At 36.6% G+C, this 20,637-nt stretch overlaps 1 protein-coding gene across 3 annotated transcripts; it reads left to right on the forward strand.

Moving 5' to 3' along the window:
* The first annotated feature begins 1,056 nt into the window (after nucleotides 1-1,056).
* LOC115239110 (transcription factor CP2-like protein 1) lies at nucleotides 1,057-20,631 on the forward strand. Of its 3 annotated transcripts, none has more exons than XM_029813459.1 (12): nucleotides 1,057-1,785; nucleotides 2,081-2,309; nucleotides 4,511-4,658; nucleotides 7,224-7,304; nucleotides 8,852-9,061; nucleotides 9,402-9,546; nucleotides 10,128-10,364; nucleotides 10,567-10,815; nucleotides 10,938-11,014; nucleotides 17,919-18,171; nucleotides 18,465-18,915; nucleotides 19,005-20,631. In XM_029813459.1, the coding sequence occupies exons 1-12, from the start codon at nucleotides 1,645-1,647 to the stop codon at nucleotides 19,052-19,054; spliced, it is 2,271 nt and encodes a 756-aa protein (XP_029669319.1). In that variant the 5' UTR covers nucleotides 1,057-1,644; the 3' UTR covers nucleotides 19,055-20,631. The 3 variants fall into 3 exon arrangements, with proteins under 3 accessions (XP_029669319.1, XP_029669320.1, XP_029669321.1); XM_029813460.1 differs by having other exon boundaries at nucleotides 10,152-10,364; XM_029813461.1 differs by lacking the exons at nucleotides 1,057-1,785; nucleotides 2,081-2,309 and adding an exon at nucleotides 3,769-4,057.
* The last annotated feature ends 6 nt before the right edge of the window (nucleotides 20,632-20,637 follow it).

Raw genomic sequence — 20,637 nt, forward strand, 5'->3', positions numbered from 1 at the left:
GAAATTACGAATTATAAAACAGCAAAAATTATAGATTATTAATATTGACAGGTTGATAAATTGAAGCTGCTTTATTATATAAGCATTCAACTACAAATATAAACAATTCACATTAATTCTCTCTTTTAAAAACGTGAAACGAATAATAAAGCCGGATTGTACAAAAAAATTGATTACCATAGAACCGAGACTTACGCTTTCGTTTTAGTCATAGTGATTATTCAATCGATGCCAATATATGAGATATTATTCAAAAGTAAAATATTATATTCTTGGAAACATTTACAAATATAGTTTTTTGTGAAGTTAAAAACATTAAACGGAGGCACTATTAAGCATGAAATATAAAAAATATGATCGACGAGAATAAACATTAGTCTAATGATTAATGCAACATAGATTATACTGTGCAATGAATTAAATGCATGAAATATTTTCGATGTTAAAGCGATGATTTTAAGAAATGAATTTAATGCATTTGTTTGAATATATCATACCACATTTGCAATTTTTTATTTAAAATTTTTTCAATGACTGATTATTGTATTTTAATATATGTTTTAATATATTTAATGTTTGTTGATATTAAAAATGCATTTAAAATTGTACATATTTTTTACAATAATTGTACTTGTTTCAGTGTACGACAATTTTCATATAATTAAATTTGACTCGTATATAGCAATCCATGCATTAAGTAATCGCTGTTGAAGTTTCAATAAACAGGCAATACGAAGAATCGCTATCTGAACGTATCACCTCAGATGTTAAACACAGAATAATCAGCGCGTCCACGGACTACCACTTTTATCTCAAAATTGAGCGTTTGTTTTTTGCAGGAGAAGGTTCTCCGCCGAAACGGCAGCAGGACTCAGACACAACTAGGAACAAGATGCGTTGCAGCCAAGGCGTGGCGATGATATTCGAGGACGCGTTCGTCGTCTTTACGCGTTTTTTGTCACTGAGATCGAGAGGCTGCGCACTCTTGGAAACGCACCGGCAACGCGAGACCACCGGCATCAAGAAACTGTACAACAGCTTCTTCGTGATGTTCTAAGGAAGGGCGATCTAGGCCCTGAGAACCACCGGCGGTCGGCGGATGCACCGTGTATTTCCGGGCATATCGAAGATCTAGGTCGAGGGGGTGCCCACAAGGTGGACGATCTGCAACGAAGGGCGAATCGCGGTGAAATGAGTACTTCTCACGGCTGGAGAACGACCTAATCCCGGGACGAAGATCGTCGATCTGAGATCTAAGATCGGCGTGAACTCGTTTCGCCTCTTACGAACTCGTCGCCGAGGAACACATATAATCACGAAATTTTTTTTTTTTTTTTTTGCATATGTAGTGTATGAAATAGTAAGCTCTCGTGTAAGTTAAGAAGGCGTTCTCTCATTTTATCGAGAGGGAAATCTTTTGGCGCTAGAAGATTGATTCTCGCCGACGGAGTTTCTTTAAGAGCGTTCGAAGACACCTTTCGTAGGTCTGAGATTAACGTAGATATTCGTCTTACCCGGGAATCTCGTTGCAAGCGAGCCCTTTATTAGTGTTGTAGTAACATAGGCTACAATAGGTAATACCTCGATTCGCCAATCGACGAATCTAACTATAATCACGTATACTCCGAGAACAAGAGCTATTGAATGGAGCTGGAACTCATGATGGACGGCGGTGCGGAAACCCTGAACGGAGCGATGTGGTTCGCCAACACGTCGTCTCCGTCGTACGATCAATTGTCGCCGGTTCGTTCAAATAGGTGCGACGTCGTAGCCGTCCCTCAACAGGTACGTGGAATAGTCTCGTTGTATATAGGCATATAATCATATTGTAATCAATTATATTATAATAAATTATAAATCCTTCCTTTTTTATATATATACCTAAAATTATATTTTAAACAATTATTTTGTTTTATATATTTTTAATTTTATATCAAAATCTTTTTATTTTTTAAATTTTTTAAATCATTCTCTCATTTCTCAGAAATAAAACTTTCTTTTGAAAAGAAATTTTTGCCATCTTTGTATTGATTTTATATGACTCTGAAAATGGTAATTATAAACCAATAATATGTTACAGACCATAATGGGATATCATAGTCCGCAAAATTCTCTATGGCAAGACAAGCATAACTCACCGAAAAATTCGCCGATTGGTAGTGATCAGATGCATTTGAATGATGGCTCCCCGCAACCACTCTCGTCTTCCGAATCATCTCCGAATTGTGAACAGAACAATCTGAAACGCTGCTCTACGGAACCGTTGCAACGTATCGTAGAACTCGAGAAGAAACATATCAGAAGAGATGGTTGGTATTTTTCACGTAGCTATTTTCTCAAATATTTATATAGTAAGAAAAAGATTTGTGTATGTAGTCTAATTCACACACGTATGATTAATTATTTCATCTTAAATTAGTAATTCCTATCGATACGATGTAAATTTGGATCAGCCGGCTAATTAGCCGATATGATGTTCGCGTATATATATACTTTGTCTTCATTATATGAAGTAAAAGCTGCTCGTGGGAACTATAGGCGGGACTTGACAATTATATACTTGACACGTATGCGTCAACAAAAAGAAATAAACAAGAGAGCTTGAAAAATACTGTCTCTAAATATCTTGTTTTTAGTGAAAATGTTTCAAAAGAAGCAAATCTACGGAAAATTGTTACACATATCAGTAACTATGATAAGTCAGATTATAAATCCGATCGTTATAAATTTGTTCGAAACAGTCGATAACGAATTAATTCAGTGATCCATTAAATTTTACACAATTGTTTTAGATTAGAAAATTTTTTTTTAGATATTTTTTATGTTTGTTACATCGATAAAATTTTTTTTTAATTTGCTATAAAAATTTTTCAAATTAATAATGATAGAAAAAAATATAAAATAATAATTTTTTTTAACTATTCAACAAAGATATTGGGTTTTGAGATATTAGATTTAATTTTAAATGTTAATTTTAAATCTCGTTTCCCGCGAAAAATGTGTTTTATTGGGATCGAATGTAAGGAATATGTTGCTTGTAAATGCGCAAAGTCAATCGTCATCATCATGTAGCTGTTAACATAGATATATCTCTTTAAAGGTCGTGACCAAGCGACCCCTTGTACACTGTCGTAGCCACGAGTAGTTTCGTTTTACTATCTAAAAGGCATTACAAATTTTACTTTTCATTATAAGAAATATTTGTGTGTATCATATACACAGATGTTTCCAGTTAGCTTCAAATTTTCAAGGGATTAAAATTTTATTTTTAAGATAAAACCACTGCCTGGTACGTATCATACGTTTAGCGAATAAGTGTGACAGAATTTTTTATAATTTAACATTACTATATAATTAATCTATGCGGTCCAAACAATAGCTTTTTTGACGTATTTGCGATTTATAATAATCATCGCCAAATTTTGCTAGCGCAGAATTTTGACTATTTAGGAAAACCCGCTTTGAGCGAACATAGAACGCTGTAAATTGTTTAAAACAATATTCGAAAAGTTTGATATTGTCATTGTACTTGCCTTGATTAACGGTCAAGATTCAACGATGATGTGATGTGCAATTCAAGTGACGTCGCTTTGAAGATCTCCTCAAGACTGATCGGCAAACTTCTGCGCTCTGTCTTCTTACATCCGACGCCTTTTCACCCACGTGGCTGATAACTCGGATACATACACACACACACACACACACACACATATATATATTCGAGCAATGCAGATTAGCGTACTCAAAAAAAGAGGAAGAAAGAGAGAGAGAAGCCTGATACCAATTCATCATACTCGCGGTACTTCGTCAAAGAGCATGCACATAAAGTTTCGGTGGTGTGTTTCTGTACGAGTGTGATCCTGTGATCCTCGCTACGGCCGAAATAGGATGAAGTGGTGTGAGATTGATAGATCCAGAGTGTCGCTGTTGGAGAGTCGACGTTATCCCCCTGTCTCTACCAAGAGCCGGCACCGTCACATCGCTCAAGAAACGAAAGATATAAAACCGATCACGATGCATCAACAGCTTCATGTCGGTTACAACGGTACTCAAAGCGGTACGATGTCTCGCGAAAAGAGTCTCACGCTGTGCACTGATAGCCACGTATAATTGCTCGAAAAAGGCGATATGACGAGATAAAAAATAGTATAAGACGACGTACAATTTAAAACTTTTTTTCTTATAGGATAAAGAGTAATTAAATAAAAAAGTAATTAAATAAAGTAGCTAAATTGTATATTTTATTTTGCAAATTGTAAATATTTTGTTTTTGTGCAAAAATTATTTTTTTTCTTAAAAATAAGCCCGTACTTATAAAAATGTCTATTTACTTATATAAGCCAAAGTAAGAAATTGTAACAACTGTAATAGATGTATCTAAAATTTCTCCGTAGCCATTTATTATTTCTCGTGCGACACTAAAGTAAAGGAAATATGAAATTAAGGAAACAAGAAACTTGAAAAGATCTTGGAAGAAACACTTATTGCATTCCTTCGATTCACGTTTCAGGATCCATCGGGAGCAATGGCTCTGGTCAAGGTTGGTCCACGCAAGTGGAGGAACTCGCGGAGCACCTCGCCGCTGATTTCGATGGATCGTTATCTGCTCTCGCGGCTTCTGATCTCGCAACAGCCGTCGCCTCTTACACTAATATGAGGTAAGATGCTCAAAGCTTCCGGAAAGATATATATCGATTTGTACATCAAAATGACTTTTAGTAAGTCACAAAATCTTGCACGGAAAATGACACAATTCGTGATTGTGATCGAAGAATGCATCATGGATGTGACAGATCTAAAAATAAACATTGTAGCAAAATGCTAATTAGGCGATCTGTTTCACGATGCCTCGACAATACAATCGACACAATTCTCCGCCGACAGCGCACGTTTGTTAAATTCGTGGTCGGTATCGTAGGCTTCTACCGCAAGCGAAATTAAAATGTATGCAGAACAGCAACGCGAGTCGATTTAGAAATCCGGTTAAAACTGGCCACAGTTCTTGGCATTGCGTCGTACCGGCGACACGCACGAGAAAATCAAACCGGTCGGCCCCGATCACGAATATCGGTGTGTACGCACGTGCGCGAGTGTACGCGAAGCATTTTAACGCGCACGAAAAAGAATGCAGTCGGTGGATTCCGTAAATTTCCTTCATTTCTTCTTTAATATTGTAGAAAATATTATTTATAATTTTTCTAAATATTTTAGTAAATATTTCTAATTTATATAAAAATATATATCAAACATATAATTTAAAAGTTTCCATTAAATAATTATTTTTATTTATCTTTACTATAAGAAAATTGCGATTATAATTAATATCGTATCTATATATGAACAATTTTTTAGAACGACTAGACACGAACACGTAATTAAAATGGCCATATACGTATACCTTATCACAATAATATAATATGCGTATCATAAATTCACGCTATGAAGGACGTCGAAAGTCCATCTGCTTACGTACTCTTTTTAAAATAAATAAATAAGAAAATTAAAATAGCGCATTTCTAACGCAAAACTTCTTATAAAATCTCATTTAACATGATGATGCAAATAATCAATAACTTATCAATATTTCTGCATTAATTCTGCAATTAAAATTTGTGCAGAGTAAACATCTATTACAGGATAAACAAAATTACACGATAAACAAAATTACACGATAAACAAAATTACACGATTCATAATAATGATAACAATTTTTGACCAGACAACCGATATCGTCGAGTCGCGTGTATCAGCTGATATCGTATATATACATGATAGAAGTTTATGACACAACGTGCGAAAAATGAGAGGCACGCGTATCCGTCTATGAATGAAGATGCACGTTTCACGTGGTTCGATCCGGTAAAGAACCGGTACCAAGTGACGCACCAGTTCACGCGTGTACACGAAACCGGTTTATTCTGGGCGGCGTGTCGGTATTTTCTATGAATTTGAGCTGCAATTACCTGCAATCGTCGCAAAATTTGCCGTATAGTTAGTGTCAGTAACAGTAACGGTCGTCCTATTATTCGGAGCTACATATTAAATATTGTGCGATTCGACTGAAATGTCGAATGCAATTGTCGGAAATAACACAAAGATTTATTGGAAATACACAATATGTTTATTTAATTAGTGTAGCTAAAATTATAATTGGAAATTTTTAATACATACCATTTTTAATATCTCATTTTAATAAATAATCATAAAGATTGCGATAAATTCTTATGTCACCATATATTTAATGAAGTGAATTATCAGTGATTTCTATAAATTTGTATATACATATATTTTATCTTTGCTTAATTCATTTACTTGATATGTAAACAACGTGATCTTTTAATCATAAATAAAGGAATGCACCAGTATGTGAAATCTGGGTAAGTAATGCATTTACTGAAACTCTTATTTAGTTTATTTTTTGGTCAAATAAAAAAACAGAATTTATATTATTTATTTATACGATAAGGAAAATTGATAAGCGAAGAAGTCGCATTGCAACGAACTTATGCAAAATTTACGATCGGCTATCTCAACCGCGTAAATATCGGTGAATCATAAATAAATTTTGATGGTTAGATTTTGACTCTTGACATGGTATCGCATTATCGTATTATTTCACACCGATTGAATTCGTTGCACGTCAAACTAGTTCATTCCGGTTCGCGCTGACCTTACTGACTCACAGTGTTATCGTCGTGGTTCTCAAATTATTATTTCCTTATCCCGTGCAAGGGATAATTTTTTCGATGCCTTGAGAAATAAGCCACTATTAATTGCTAATCTTTATATTATTATCAAAAGATAAATAAAAACCAGCAAATAACTTGTTTTAGTTTTATGTGTTGTGAATATTGTTTTAACAAAATAAAATAATTTATGCAAAAAAGAAACGTGTACTATAAATTTAATAGCAAATACAATTTAAAAAAAAAAAGAACAAATGATAAATAAAATTTCTTTAAATTTTCTGAAATTTTCTTAATGAAATATTTGCAATTCTAAATAATCATGATAGGTACGATTTTCAAGATTATTCTCAAATTTATTTATAAACGACTTATATGATCATCGTTATAATTTTTGAAAAAGACTGAATTATGAAATTGCATCGTGTCTGACAAATAACTTTGAAACAATGATAATCTTTGATGTATTCATATCTACGATATTGAATAGGATTAGAGGAAAAATGGTACGATGGAAAATTTGTTATCTTCTTTCAGCGAAGCCCTCCTCACTCTACCATCGCTAACGGTCTTTAAACAGGAGGCACCATCGCCTGAGAATCAGCACAACAATCCCAAGTAAGTCAAAACTTCAGATTATTAAAATCATTTCTTTTTTTTGAGTTTGAATGATGTGCGAAAACTGATCATAATTTTGAACAATTATGTTGAAAATTTGGAATGTTCGAGTTGTCGCGATTCAATTATAATTATTATAATTATTTTTTAATTGTTTATTAATTTTGTGATTTTTCATTTTTGCATCTTGCATCACTTGTTTATTTATACCGAGTGATTGAGGCGAGTAGCGTCCGCGAATACGAGTATTGATGATAATAATGACATAGAATGATATAGGCTACAATATGAAAACGACGATGTTTATATATCTCGGGGTGACTTAAGGGTGACGGGGATAAAAAGTATTTCGAACGGAATTTGCCACGCGCGGCGCGGCTCCCCCGCAAAGACATTGCAACAAAGATAAGACTGTATCGTTGCGCCCCATTCCCAGCTATCGAGAGAGTAAGTCGTTCTCGCGCGCTTGGGTAAAACTTCTTACTCTATTACGGGTATTTATCGCGCGACGCGCGTTACTCCGTAAAGCAGCAACCGATCGGCCGTGCGTGATACGTCAACATCGAACACGTGAATTGAGAATTGATATCTTGCTCCATGTGTGCGACACCTCCCTCCCGAGATCGACTGGGATGATCGTGATAAAGCGTAGAAGAAACGATCCGAAATAACGGAATAGTGTGATACAGTTCCACGAGTGAAAAGGAGAAAAAATAATTATTTTTTCATGTGTATCAAATTTTAAAACTTAAATTTTGATCATCGAGGAATCATAGAATAGTATCCAGTTGAAATTATTGGGTTTTGCGTATTAAGTGTATACAACATATTTCCTCTCTTTTCTAAAAAAAAGAGAAAACTTATATTTTCCATAAATCTGAATTGTTCTGTTTGATGGTTTATATAGGATATTAATATCTGGATTAAAATTTATTATCTAACCGAAAAGCCGCGCGCGCGCGATCATTCGAATAAACGAAAAAGCGGGGAGAATCGCCGCATCAGCGTCGCATAAATCGCGTGCGATTTATCGTATCGATGTGGAACGATGAAATCGAGAGGTCGGTCCAGTGATCTCGTTGTGTTTATTCTTCGGGTATAAGTAGATTAAAAAAATATATCAGGAGGCTCTCTGGAAAATCGAGTGCAATCGGGAATAGCTGATTAGACGAATGACGAACTCATAGACACGCGAAGTAGTGATTCTTCATTTGCGATCACGTTCTTGCTAATACAACGTGTTGAGAACGCGACAAAGCGATTTACGTAATATGCGCGCGGTATATAAGTGATAAGTGTTCGCGGTGAGAACTGTTTGCAGAGACTCCTGTTTGTTGGATTCGAATGAAAATTTCTGCTGAATACGAGCGAAAATGAGAACGCCCGTGGATTTGAATGTCTCACCGTCACTTTTCTTTAACTTATAGTGAGTGGTTCCAATATTGACCATGGAACATTCTATATACCTTTCTCGTGCGGGGGACGACCGATCTCGTATATCGATACAGTCTCAATTCGTAGTATTTATATTTTACGGTTTATTGCAGTTTAAATCACGTGTCGCAAAGGACGATCACTACAACAGCATCCAACAATGGAAACATCGGCTCCGTCGAGGCTGACAGCAACAACAATGGCCAAGCCGCCGCCAGTCTTCATCAACTCTTGTACTCCTCGAACGAGGAGTATCCGCCAACTTCGACCGCCAATCAAGTTTCTTCTTCTCAGCAAGGAAACGATTTGAACGAGGATTGCCGGTAGGCTGTTAAACATTAATTTAAACAATCAACAATATATGTTAGCAATTTGAATCATCAATAATATTGTATAAAGAATTATGTACAACTTTTACTCGTAATATATGCAATTTTTAATCCTTGACAGAAACAGCTAGCAAGATCCTAAAACTTCTGCTTAAATTTAGTCGAAGAGAATCTTTTTTATATTATTTTAATAAAATATTTATGTAAATATTTATAAATATTAATGTTTTAACATTTTTAATACAGCGACAGTAAAAACAACTATTATTCAATTTTTATTTAATGGATTGAATTATATTTAAATGAAGTTATATATCGCGAAGTTTTCCTTCAGCTTCCAGTACGTCTTAGCAGCCGCTACCAGCATCGCCACTAAGGTTAACGAAGAAACTCTGACGTATCTGAACCAGGGACAATCGTATGAGATCAAACTGAAAAAATTGGGCGATTTGTCTGCTTATCGCGGGAAGATTCTGAAGGTATTTAGTCACGCACTTAAAATACGGAACGCTCATTGAGACGCTTCTAATGTTTGGGTAGCTGCATCTTAAAAAACGCTTTGGTACTCCCCCGCTCACGAGGGAAACGAGCGAGCTCATGCTAGTGTCGATCCGGTGAATCTCACTAATTTTTTTAAGTCGAAAGAAATGCGGCGAAATAATAATTACATATTAATCGATATGATTAAGTTATAAAATTATTAAAATACATTAATCTAGAATAAGTGTATAAGAAATAATATTTTTTGGAAGCTATATATTATATAATTTTTATAAGCATTGATATAATTGTCGCTTGGTTCTCGTTGACGCTGAAGCGCACCGTGAATCGTACAATAACCAGATGGATCCAACTACGACCAGTTAATGCTTGACTCCGCTGATAATTATGTAAATAAAAATCTAACTCCTTCTGTTTGTCCTGGGAGAGTGGAATAAAAACCATCCGCGCAATTACGGTAATTACGTAGTATAATTTGACATAATCGGCATGAGGTCACACGTATCCTCGACGTTCGAAAGATGTGAGTCGCCCAAACGGTGCTACAACGTCTCTGTAGGGACATCCGACCTTTTTGTTCCAGTCGACGATACGCATCTGCTTCCACGAGCGCCGACTGCAATATACGGAACGAGAACAAATGTTGGCCTGGCAACGTGCTAGGCCGGGGGAGAGATTGCTGGAGGTTGACGTTCCTCTTAGCTACGGGATGGTGGATGTCTGTCAACCGTCGCCGTCCAACAATAGCGTAGAGTTTATGTGGGATCCCACGAAAGAAGTCGGCGTTTATATTAAAGTACGCTAACCGAATTAAATCTTTTTTATTCTTAATAATTCGCAACGACGTGTGATTGATTTTTCTTGTTATACAGTAATTAAATATGTTATTGAAGGAAAAATATTATAAAAAATCCATGAAATTCTACCAATAAAATTTCACATATTTTTCTCCGGAATATATCATCGATGATAGTTTGATGAAAATCATTCGCGCATAGGTTAATTGTATAAGCACCGAGTTTACACCGAAGAAGCACGGTGGCGAGAAAGGCGTTCCCTTTCGGATTCAAGTGGAGACCAAACTGCCAGGGGGACCGCGTCTACACGCCGCCTCGTGCCAGGTGAAGGTCTTCAAATTGAAGGGAGCGGATCGCAAACACAAGCAGGATCGGGACAAGATATTGAGACGTCCTCTTCACGAGCAGGATAAATATCAGCCCAGCTACGACTGTACCGTCCTCTCCGATGTAAGTTTCACCGAAGAACATGTTCCTCGGTATAAATGGAAAAATACCAAAACGCTGATGAAATAAATCTTAGAACTTTGTTTCTCTATAGGGAGATTTCAACTTTATCTTTTCTATTACAGATTCCTCTGGAGTCTTTATCGCCCTCAAACTTGCCGACGCAAAACGGTGGAAGTCCGTACGCCTCAACAGATGCAATGTAAGTCGATTATTACAGTCATTCTTTTGCTGATATTTTTTTTTTTAAATTGTCGTTGCATTCTGAAGATAAAATATAAAAAATATAAAAATCAACGCCATACCGTCATAGGATGAAAAATTGTGACACTCGGAAAAAACCGCTTATGTAAAAGTTTGAAGTTTATAAAATGATGTGTTGTCTATATAAATCACATATAATATTATTATCGAACAGAGATGTAATATTAAAAAAACATTTTGCACAATAATATTTACCAGTTATATTACGTTTGATCTTAACGATGCAGATCAACAGCATTTTACTTTGTATGAAAATAAATTCAGTAATGGAATCGTGCTTTTCATCTTTATGGAAGTAGGTATTTTTAATGAGTAAATGAAGGCTCACAGCTTAACGCGCAGCAGACGTAAATGCTGAATGCATAAAGCTGATAGAGTACATAACATTCGCGGAATGTCTAGAGTTAAATATGGGCATCATTGAAAAGGTACGGTAATTACAAATAGTACTGTCTCACGCTACTATAATTGGTTTCATTAGTCTGTCAACTCAAGATTACATCTTTTACGTCAACAGCTTTTACGCGTCTCTTTAATATTCTTGTTTTTCACATCCCTATTGAGTTTTAAGAGCCCGCGTATTAGGTTTGCGAAACTCCAATGTCTATTTTTAGTTTTCTATTTTTTTCACATTATTGCTGTAAAATATCAGAGCTGCACTTACAATGGAGAGATATAATACGATAGCGTATTAGCAGTACGTGAGATTTTCCGTATAAGATAAAGATAGCATTAATATTGCTTCATGAAAACATTTTAAAACACGATAAACCGGTATTTGTAGAAGGAAAAGACTAATCGCCGCGAGATCCGTACGTCATAAAGCTTACAAAATTCACAAACGTTTGCCCAACAGTTAAGTATGTTTATAACAGATTACTGTATCGCCAGTTTTATTCCTATTGTTTAATGTTTTGGTACGTGACGCGAGACCAATCGAATAATAAATCGAATAATAAATTAGGCAAAAAGATTTATCTCGAATGCTCGTAATAATTTATTATACACTACACTTACCTATATACGAATCCGTTCGTTTTGTCGAACGATTCGTGGTCACTCGACACTGACGGCGACTTTTCGGTTTCCTCTGAAAATAGCGACGTGCAAAACAAAATGTAACTAAACGCGTAATTATGTGCAAACTTAAGAGGATGCCGGATACCGACAGAATGCGAATATTAGTAGGATTGCGAAATATTTTTGTTGATTATAGATATCAATATATAATTATTATGGCCGGTAAAACAGGACGGTCCGGCATCCTCTTAAGCGAGCAATCGATTTTTTTTCGTTTTTACTCTGGTGATAACTCGTTTCACGATATCGGCTATAGTTCAATCTATATATAATAAAATCCAACATCATCGTAATATTTTTCATTACGGGATAGCTCTTTTAATTTCTATCTCGATTTTGATTTTCGATTCAAACTATAATTGCACGCGTGATTATGTACAAACTTAAGTGCGAGCAACCGATTTTTTTCGTTTTTACGGTGATAATTCATTTCACGATGTCGCCAATAATTCAATCTATATAAAATCCAACACCATCGTTATGTTCTCTATTAAAAAATAGCTCTTTATATCTCGATTTTAATTTTCGATATATCGTGTTAATTCGCGCTGCAATAAGCAATTGTGCAAGTCCTTGCATCATGGTGTTCGAGAGATACCTGTTCCAGGGATATAAATAGCAAAACATTTCCGATATATCTTATTGACCAGTATCCCCCGATAAATGTTTTTGCCTTTACGAGTTATTTATATACATGCTTGTTGTAACCAAGCGATCTACCAAGCAATCGCCACGACCTTGGTGGCATTGCGACGCATGTTGAAGTAAATGCGGTTCCCGTGAAAGTCGCGTTACCTCGTGAATCAAAAAGAAATCGGTTTCTCTTCTTTTGTCTTCATTTTATTCGAGATGAATAAAAATAAATTTGTATTACGAACATTTTATTTATGTTCTGGTAATATCTGGAAAATGTCAGATGAAAAATTACCAATTAAAGAAAATGAAGAGAATAATTAATTGTTAATTAAGAGAGATATATATTTATCTATAATTGTTCTTCTTTTTTCGTTTCTTTATCTCGTCACGAGAACAAAAAGAAGACAATTGAACATGAGAAAGAACAAGATCATATCGGAAAAATTTTGAAGTACAATAGCGAAAAGTTTCTTTGTTTGTGTTTCTACTCTTATTCTAGAATCATAAAGATGACAAACGTAAAAAAAAATGCATCATTTCTTCCTGAAATAAAGGATTGATGGTTTTGATTATCTGTTTTTTATCGACATTTATTATATTTTTTGCTTCATTAAGACAAAAAAATAGAGTCTAAAAATAGATTAAAAAGGAAAGAAGGAGAACATTATGCACTCTTAGTACGGGTGTACCAGAAACTACTGCGATGTTGTCAGACGCTCTGCACGATACTGGTGGGGATTTATTCTAGTGAAGGATGATGGAAGTGGTGGAGGTGACAGTGGTTAGTCTTCGGTAAGAGTTTGCTCGTCGGTGGTGGTCGAATGAGAAGTGAGGGACGCGGAGGTAGACGCCGGCATCGCCGTCGACAAACTGGCTCGAACTGGCGCAAGCCGGCGTCCCCGATGACAAACTCTCGATGGAGGGGAAGTTGGGTGAACCAGCAAGGGACGAGTGAGAAGGAGAAAGAGAATATTAGAGAGAGACAGAGGCATATGGTGAAAGAGAGGCACGGTATATGCGAATAAATTCAGAACGCCGTACATTGCACGTAGCCGCGTTGCTCTCGTCTCGATCCACCATTCTGGTGAATCTATTCGGACGCACCCACGTCCCAAGATACGCAGGATAAGTGTGTCAGCGCGTCGTTGAACGCCGTCTTGAATGACAACCGCTGTCGACGACGCTGTCGATCCACCGTTGAGCACGTAACGCGTGTGTTTTACGAGTAAACCGGTGATCGGCATCCTCTCCGTGTAATCCATTCGTGACGTTTATCGACCTGCATTGAAAATTTCTTACACGCGACTGATCGAGAACCCGATCGATATCTCGTCGAACGCGCGCAACCTTGAAGCGAGCAAGCCAAGCGTCATTCAGGAAGGAAACGGCTGAAGCTTACAGTCGCCGTTGCATCACGTGCACGAGAACCGGTATCATTTCGAACCGGTAGTCTTTAGTTTGTTCTCAAAACATTTTGAGAAAAGCTGCCGAAGAACCTACTGATCGGTTTCTCCAGTTATCTCGTTATATCCGCGATTTAATTGTTTTACTGCTCCGTCTGCATTTAAAGTGCTCCAATCTACAAAGACGACTACTTATCTGTAAGATAAGAAATTTGCGACAATTAATTAAAACTGAAGGAAACGGGCAGAATTCGATCCTAATCAGAAGATCTACATTTTCGTATATCGTAGCTCCTGTATTCGTATCTCGAAACGCGGTTTGTGTAAAGCGCGCTCAGGTGACAGGAAAAGAATACGCCAGAATTATCGTTCAAGATAACTGAATTAATTAATCTTGGTCCGGTATATTCCGGTGCGAGGTGAGTTTCGACAGGAAACGGACCACTCGGGGGAAAGACGCGTCGGTTTGATACGTCTGAACGGTTATATCTCACGCTGTTGATGTATCCGACTCCAAAACGCATCGAGGGCGACCTGATATTACGCTGTCTCTTAAACAAGTAATCGCTTCCTATTGGGAGAAAAAACTTAAAAACACAACGCAATCGATCCATTAATCATGCAATAAAACAGCTGACGGGATCATTTATGACAAGTAGCTCATGACAGCTCGCGGTCGCGTTTAACAAGAACTACGTGTGATGCACCGAGCGATCTTCTTCGAGCGATAGTGATCTTCGCGAAGTGCTGTTAGACAGCCAGAGTGATCGATATATCGTGAACGAGCACCGAGCACCAGGAATGCTTTCGTCCGTCGCAGCAGCCAGTTTACTTCCGACAGAGTGTATCCGAGTGCCATACGCACTTTCGATTGCATTGATTGACGATCTAAGCGCCGTGACAACACGCGATATCCTGGCCATTTACGTGCTCCTATCCCGGCAGGATCATCTCCTCAGATGACGAGCAGCCCTGCCGCCGAAAAGCTGACGCCAGGGCGGTTAAATTGAGTCTCGTAACTAGGACATTTCCTGCTTTCCCCGACCACTGAGAAGCTGTTGAAAAAAAAACATCAGTTTGCTATTTTGAGAAGTCAGAAGAAAATAGATGCAAGGGAAGTTCCGAGGAGGTTTGGATAGAACAGAGATTTTCTTGGATCGAGGAAAAGTATAAGTTAAGCTTCGTGCTCGAAGTTTAATTAGATTCGTGAAGTCTACGAATTAACCTTGAGAAGAAAATAAATAGTAAATTACAGCTGATTGTAACAATCGCTTATTGCATGAAGAAGGCCAATGAAACTAATTGCGCAAGTCTGGAGTACATAAATTGATTCTAGGACTGAATTCATTTTATACTCGAAACATTCTACGCGCGTCTCCACGTTATAACGATGGATGAAAGAGAATTATAATTTTAGAGAAGAGAATTTCCTGGAAGCAGAGAAACACGGTTATATATTACGCATCGAAGAGCGTTTTACAAGGCGATAGAAAAGTGCGCGTTTATGGCACACATGTGGCATTGTAATTAAACTCGACGCGTCTCAAAAGGATAAACATCGTAGACTCGCGGATACAAAGTTCAGTCCTTCATAGAGGTGCATCGGACAAGCAAACAAAAGATTTTTGGATTTTCCAGGAAAGGCGCAAGACGAAATTTCATCCTTCTGGTCACAGAATTGAATCGCGAGTGATTGTCGAGCGTTTTGCTCGATCGTACGTGATTTTGATTTGAGGAAGAAGAAAAAAAGAAAAATTGAGACACACCGATCACATGATTTTGTGAGATTTCAATTCGAGAAAGACTATCGCCCGTGAAGGTCATAATTTCGAGAGAGCTTGCCGATGAGACGAATGTCGCGGGCAACTAGCGGTATCCGGTTCGCGGCAGAGCGATGCAATCCGACTGACTTGAACTGATCCTATCTGCCGGTCGAATCAGAGTTGCTCTCTACTACCCGAAATCATCGAGCGAGGCGTTCAGTTGTTGAATGACGAACATCGCACACGTTACCGCGAATACGAGACGACAATCTGATATCATACAATTTTGAATACACGCGCGATGAAGGCAAACGGTTATCGAAGCGATCAGTTCACATAGATCGAAACGATCAGACGGATTCGAGAAGAGCATCTCGATAACATTGAGCACGAATGGATGGAAAGACGCTGGGAGAACGATCGAAGGTTCGAGCGTGCGGGTGTACGACGTTTATGAATGAGCGCGTGAGGAGTCGGAAGAAGGCCTTCAAGGAGAAAACGAATTTACCGTAAAGGATTTTTTTTTTAATCGTAACGAGGGAGCGCGCCCGATATGTCGAGGAATTATTGGGACCTGAGAAGCTGCTGGTCCATCAGACGGCCGCGCTACCCGCTCGATCAATTTGTCACGTGGCTTCTGGAGCACGAGGTGGTCGTGAGCGGTGGTCCACCGCACGTGCAGGTCGTCGCCAAGTTTGTCCATGCTCTGTTGAATGCGCGGATGAAGAGAGGATGCATTATGCGAGGAGGATTAGTCAGTCTGCGGATAAGGAAGTGTCGGGACATGAAGAGAATTGACAGCGGCTGCGGGAAAGTCAAGCTCGTAGTTCGTTTGAAGAGACATTCTGTGTAAGAACATGCTGACGATTTCTTTCGAAAGAATGTTTATAGTTTCTCTCGGTTGCGATTGAAAGATTAGAAATTTTGACGAATTTAAATATCGTAAATACGAACGGAGAAGGATATTGACCTTTAAAGAGATGTTACACGTGAAATATCAATCGAATTTTATTTTAAATTTTATATAATGCACGAGTATCTACTTGTGTAGATGGTTTCTCAATACTTACTATATTTTGTATCTTTATCTCTCGCGAGTTGATAAAATTTCACTGAAATTGCATTTACGTGGCTCTTAAAATAGGTATTTAAAACAGAATTAGAGATTTTAAATATGGGATTTATAAAATTACGTATCATAATCGGCAAGGTCGAATGTTTGTTCGATGCGATAACATTTGTAATAGTTGATACAATATGTGCGAAGATAAAAATTTAATCGCAAAGTCACTAGTAAATTTCCTTGTTTTATGTGACAGGAATCATTTTTCTTTTGAAGTGTCTGCAATTAGTGCTGTGATTGTTGGACACGTTATATTCATTCATCCGTTTCATTGTCGTTTATTAACTTGACACTTGAAATATTTCAGACAGATTTTATTGCATTTTGTTTTTCAGATCGCGAATTCATTATCATAAGCGAAATTATTTTGATAAAAAAATGTCTCGCGAGACACATGCCTCGGGCGACTCGTGCCGTGTTTCTTTGTAAAAATATTCAGCTAAACGTATAACTGTCAGTCGTCGACGATTTATGTCGCGCCTTTACGATTAATAAGGCAGATAATTCTCCGACGAGTCGCCAATATTTTGCAACACGCCAGAGTAAACGAATACGCGCGCGACAGAGTCTAAAGTATCCTTTTACGTGTGCGTTGTATCTCGGGAAAAATTTCCATATGCCAGAGGAGTCATCTAAGAATCATCGCGCGTGAGAAAGAAATGATTACAATATACATTTAACGTTTATTATCGCAAATAACGGACGTGACAAATTTGTTGTAATAAAATCAAATCTGTAATAAAAAAAAACGTGATATTTTTACATTGCATTTTCAGATTTTCAAGATATTTATTAATAGGTAATTAATATGCGTTATCTCTTTTTTTTTTTTTTAAGATCGCCGCGGACACGCTCGACCATCGCCGGCAATTCTTCCCCGGTAGTGGCACCGCTGGCACTTTCGGTTTCTAATTCCGGTATCGTACCGTTGGTCCCCGCTTCGGACGCCGTGAAGGAAAACGTGGGAACGGCGCCGGCCTTGCCGTCGCCTGCGGCAATATTGCCGGACCAGCCTTGCATTGAAGCCGATGTTAGTTTGGCTACGCACGCACACAAAGCTCCGCAACAATTAATCGAGTCTATGAGAACAGTAAGGATCTTTATTCTTGTGTTGTAAAATAAGCTGATCCTTCCAAGCCTGTATTTTTTATTTCTTAGGCTTTTTTTTTATGCGTATCTGAATGCATAAAAGAAATCGATGAAGTGGAGAACATCTTATTACATTTTATGAAAAAAGTATAGCAACAATTTTTTTTTTGTTTTTTTGTTTATACCACTTAATTTAATTAAATTTTTCTATAATCGCTGAAAAAATAATTTTTCAAATAAAATTATCCACATCGCTTTTATCCTTGCGTAACCATTTTATTTTAAATCTTGCAGGGCACCCCGTGTCTTACCGAGTTATCACCGGATGCGAATGCCACGCAGACAACCGCGTGGCTTCGCGCGAGTCGATTCAACGCGTTCGAATCGACGTTCGCGAGCTTCTCCGCGTCGGACATCCTACGTCTGTCTCGGGAGGATCTCATCCAGATCTGCGGAGTGGCGGATGGCATTCGGCTGTTTAACACGCTTCACTCCAAGGCACCGACTCCGAAGCTCACCCTCTATTTTTCGTTGGAAGGCAACGGCTCGCTCTGGAGAGTCACTTACCTCGACAATCTCACGAGTATCGCGCTGACGAACAAGTTGCTCAACACTCTAAACTTATCGCACGATCGACTGCACTCGATATTGTTCCTAGGGCCACAGGGTATACACGTGTTGGTCACCGACGAGTTGGTAGCAAACATGAAAGACGAGAGTATGTATCTCGTCGAGATGATCAAAGGTAAATGCTTATGTTGTTATGCTTACGATTTTGACAATTGAAATTAATACGATGTACTTCTAAATTAACACGATATACACTTCTTTCAGATCCGGCCAGCGAGCGTTATAAATTGCTGATAAAGTCGAAAACTATTTGAACAATTTTTGAGATTTTATTTTATAAAAATATAAATAACATAAGGCGCGAAAGCTAACTTTTATAAAATAGGTATATTATTTGTCAAGTATACGTAAATGAGACAATTATGATGTCTTGTGAAAAGATAAAAAAATATATAATAGGTTTGGAAATTTTGCAACATTGCGGCAAAAAGACAATCAAAATTTTGATATAATATAAAATAAATTCTGTAATATATATTATATTTACAATATACATAATCGCGGATATAGAAAAATATAAACTAAAATGATACAACAAAAAAAATACTAACTTATGTATTTGGAAAATTGTGTTTTGAAATTATTCGTATTTGAAACGTGTACAAATTTTTATCGATGATTTATGGTACTATAGCTGATGCTTTATCTTGATAATATTATTTGCCTCGATATCCATCTGGATATCAAGCCATATTTGTAACATAATCGAAACATACTAATTTATATACTGGTTTAATCCAATACTCTCTTTTAAATATAAATGCATTAGTAAAAAAAAAATGATTATTGTCATTGTATTATATTGCCATTATATACTTATAGAGCAATACGAGTAATCGATCTTTGATCGGTCTAAAAGTACATGAATCGAATTCGTATTGAATTCAAATATATTCGATAATTTTGGGCCACTTTTAACTCCGTTTTTTACCAATTGAAAATAAAATCATTAGATATCATATTTTGTACTTTCTTTAGAAAGTTATGGATTTTTTAAGGAAATTATGTATTATTTCATCTATTATATAATTACGTATCATAGACGAGATAGCGAGAAATAGATATAAGATATACGAAAATTTTGTGCAATTGTATGTTATACTGGATATTCTAAGATTATGATCATTGCGAGTACAAATTTTATCTTTCGGACAAATGCAAAAGTGCCGAGCATCTACAAGATTTCGATTTTTAGGCCGCATGGGATTGATAAGTTTGAAAAAAGTATTTAATGCGCATATATATATATGTATATATATCTACTAGAATTGAGTAAAGAATGAAAGGACGAAGAGAGATTAAAAGTAAGATTGTGGAGATCGCTACTCTTAGTACAATTTATGAAAACATTCAGTTTTCGATATATGTGCCACGCTAAAAGTAAGGGTAAAATCTTTTAATATTATATGTATATAATTGTTACTACGTTATATATTCGTTGATTTAATAATTTGTTTTTATAATTTTCTTGTTTCCATACACATGTTTCTTTTAACACATTTTAACATTGTTATTAAAATAAAGGAAAATGGCGTTATTATTATAAAAAATTAATAATAATCATTAAGATATGTTTTATATTATATAAAACGTGCAACTTAAGAAGTGCAATTTACTAGTGCCTTAAATAATAATGTGCCAATAGACACACGTATAAGTGTGTTTACAATAACAGGCACATATAGTATATATTTTATATAAAAGAAAAATATTTTTGCATGTTTTCTTATAACGCGAATATTACGGTAAGGGGAGAGATGGTTTTTTTATATTAATATTTATGAGATTATGCGATAATTTTAAAAGTTTTATAAAATATGAGATGTTTATATATATA

This window comes from Formica exsecta, unplaced genomic scaffold (assembly GCF_003651465.1).
Source record: "Formica exsecta isolate Colony F162 unplaced genomic scaffold, ASM365146v1 scaffold365, whole genome shotgun sequence".
In the NCBI taxonomy this organism is placed as follows: domain Eukaryota; kingdom Metazoa; phylum Arthropoda; class Insecta; order Hymenoptera; family Formicidae; genus Formica; species Formica exsecta.

What these genes read in the sequence shown, in the direction of transcription:
- LOC115239110 (XM_029813459.1), top strand. Translation starts at nt 1,645, where the DNA reads ATGGAGCTGGAACTCATGATGGACGGCGGTGCGGAAACCCTGAACGGA. An exon ending in GAAACATATCAGAAGAGATG is followed by an intron (nt 2,310 to 4,510) that starts GTTGGTATTTTT and finishes TTCACGTTTCAG; the next exon opens with GATCCATCGGGAGCAATGGC. An exon ending in TACGCCTCAACAGATGCAAT is followed by an intron (nt 11,015 to 17,918) that starts GTAAGTCGATTA and finishes TTTTTTTTTAAG; the next exon opens with ATCGCCGCGGACACGCTCGA.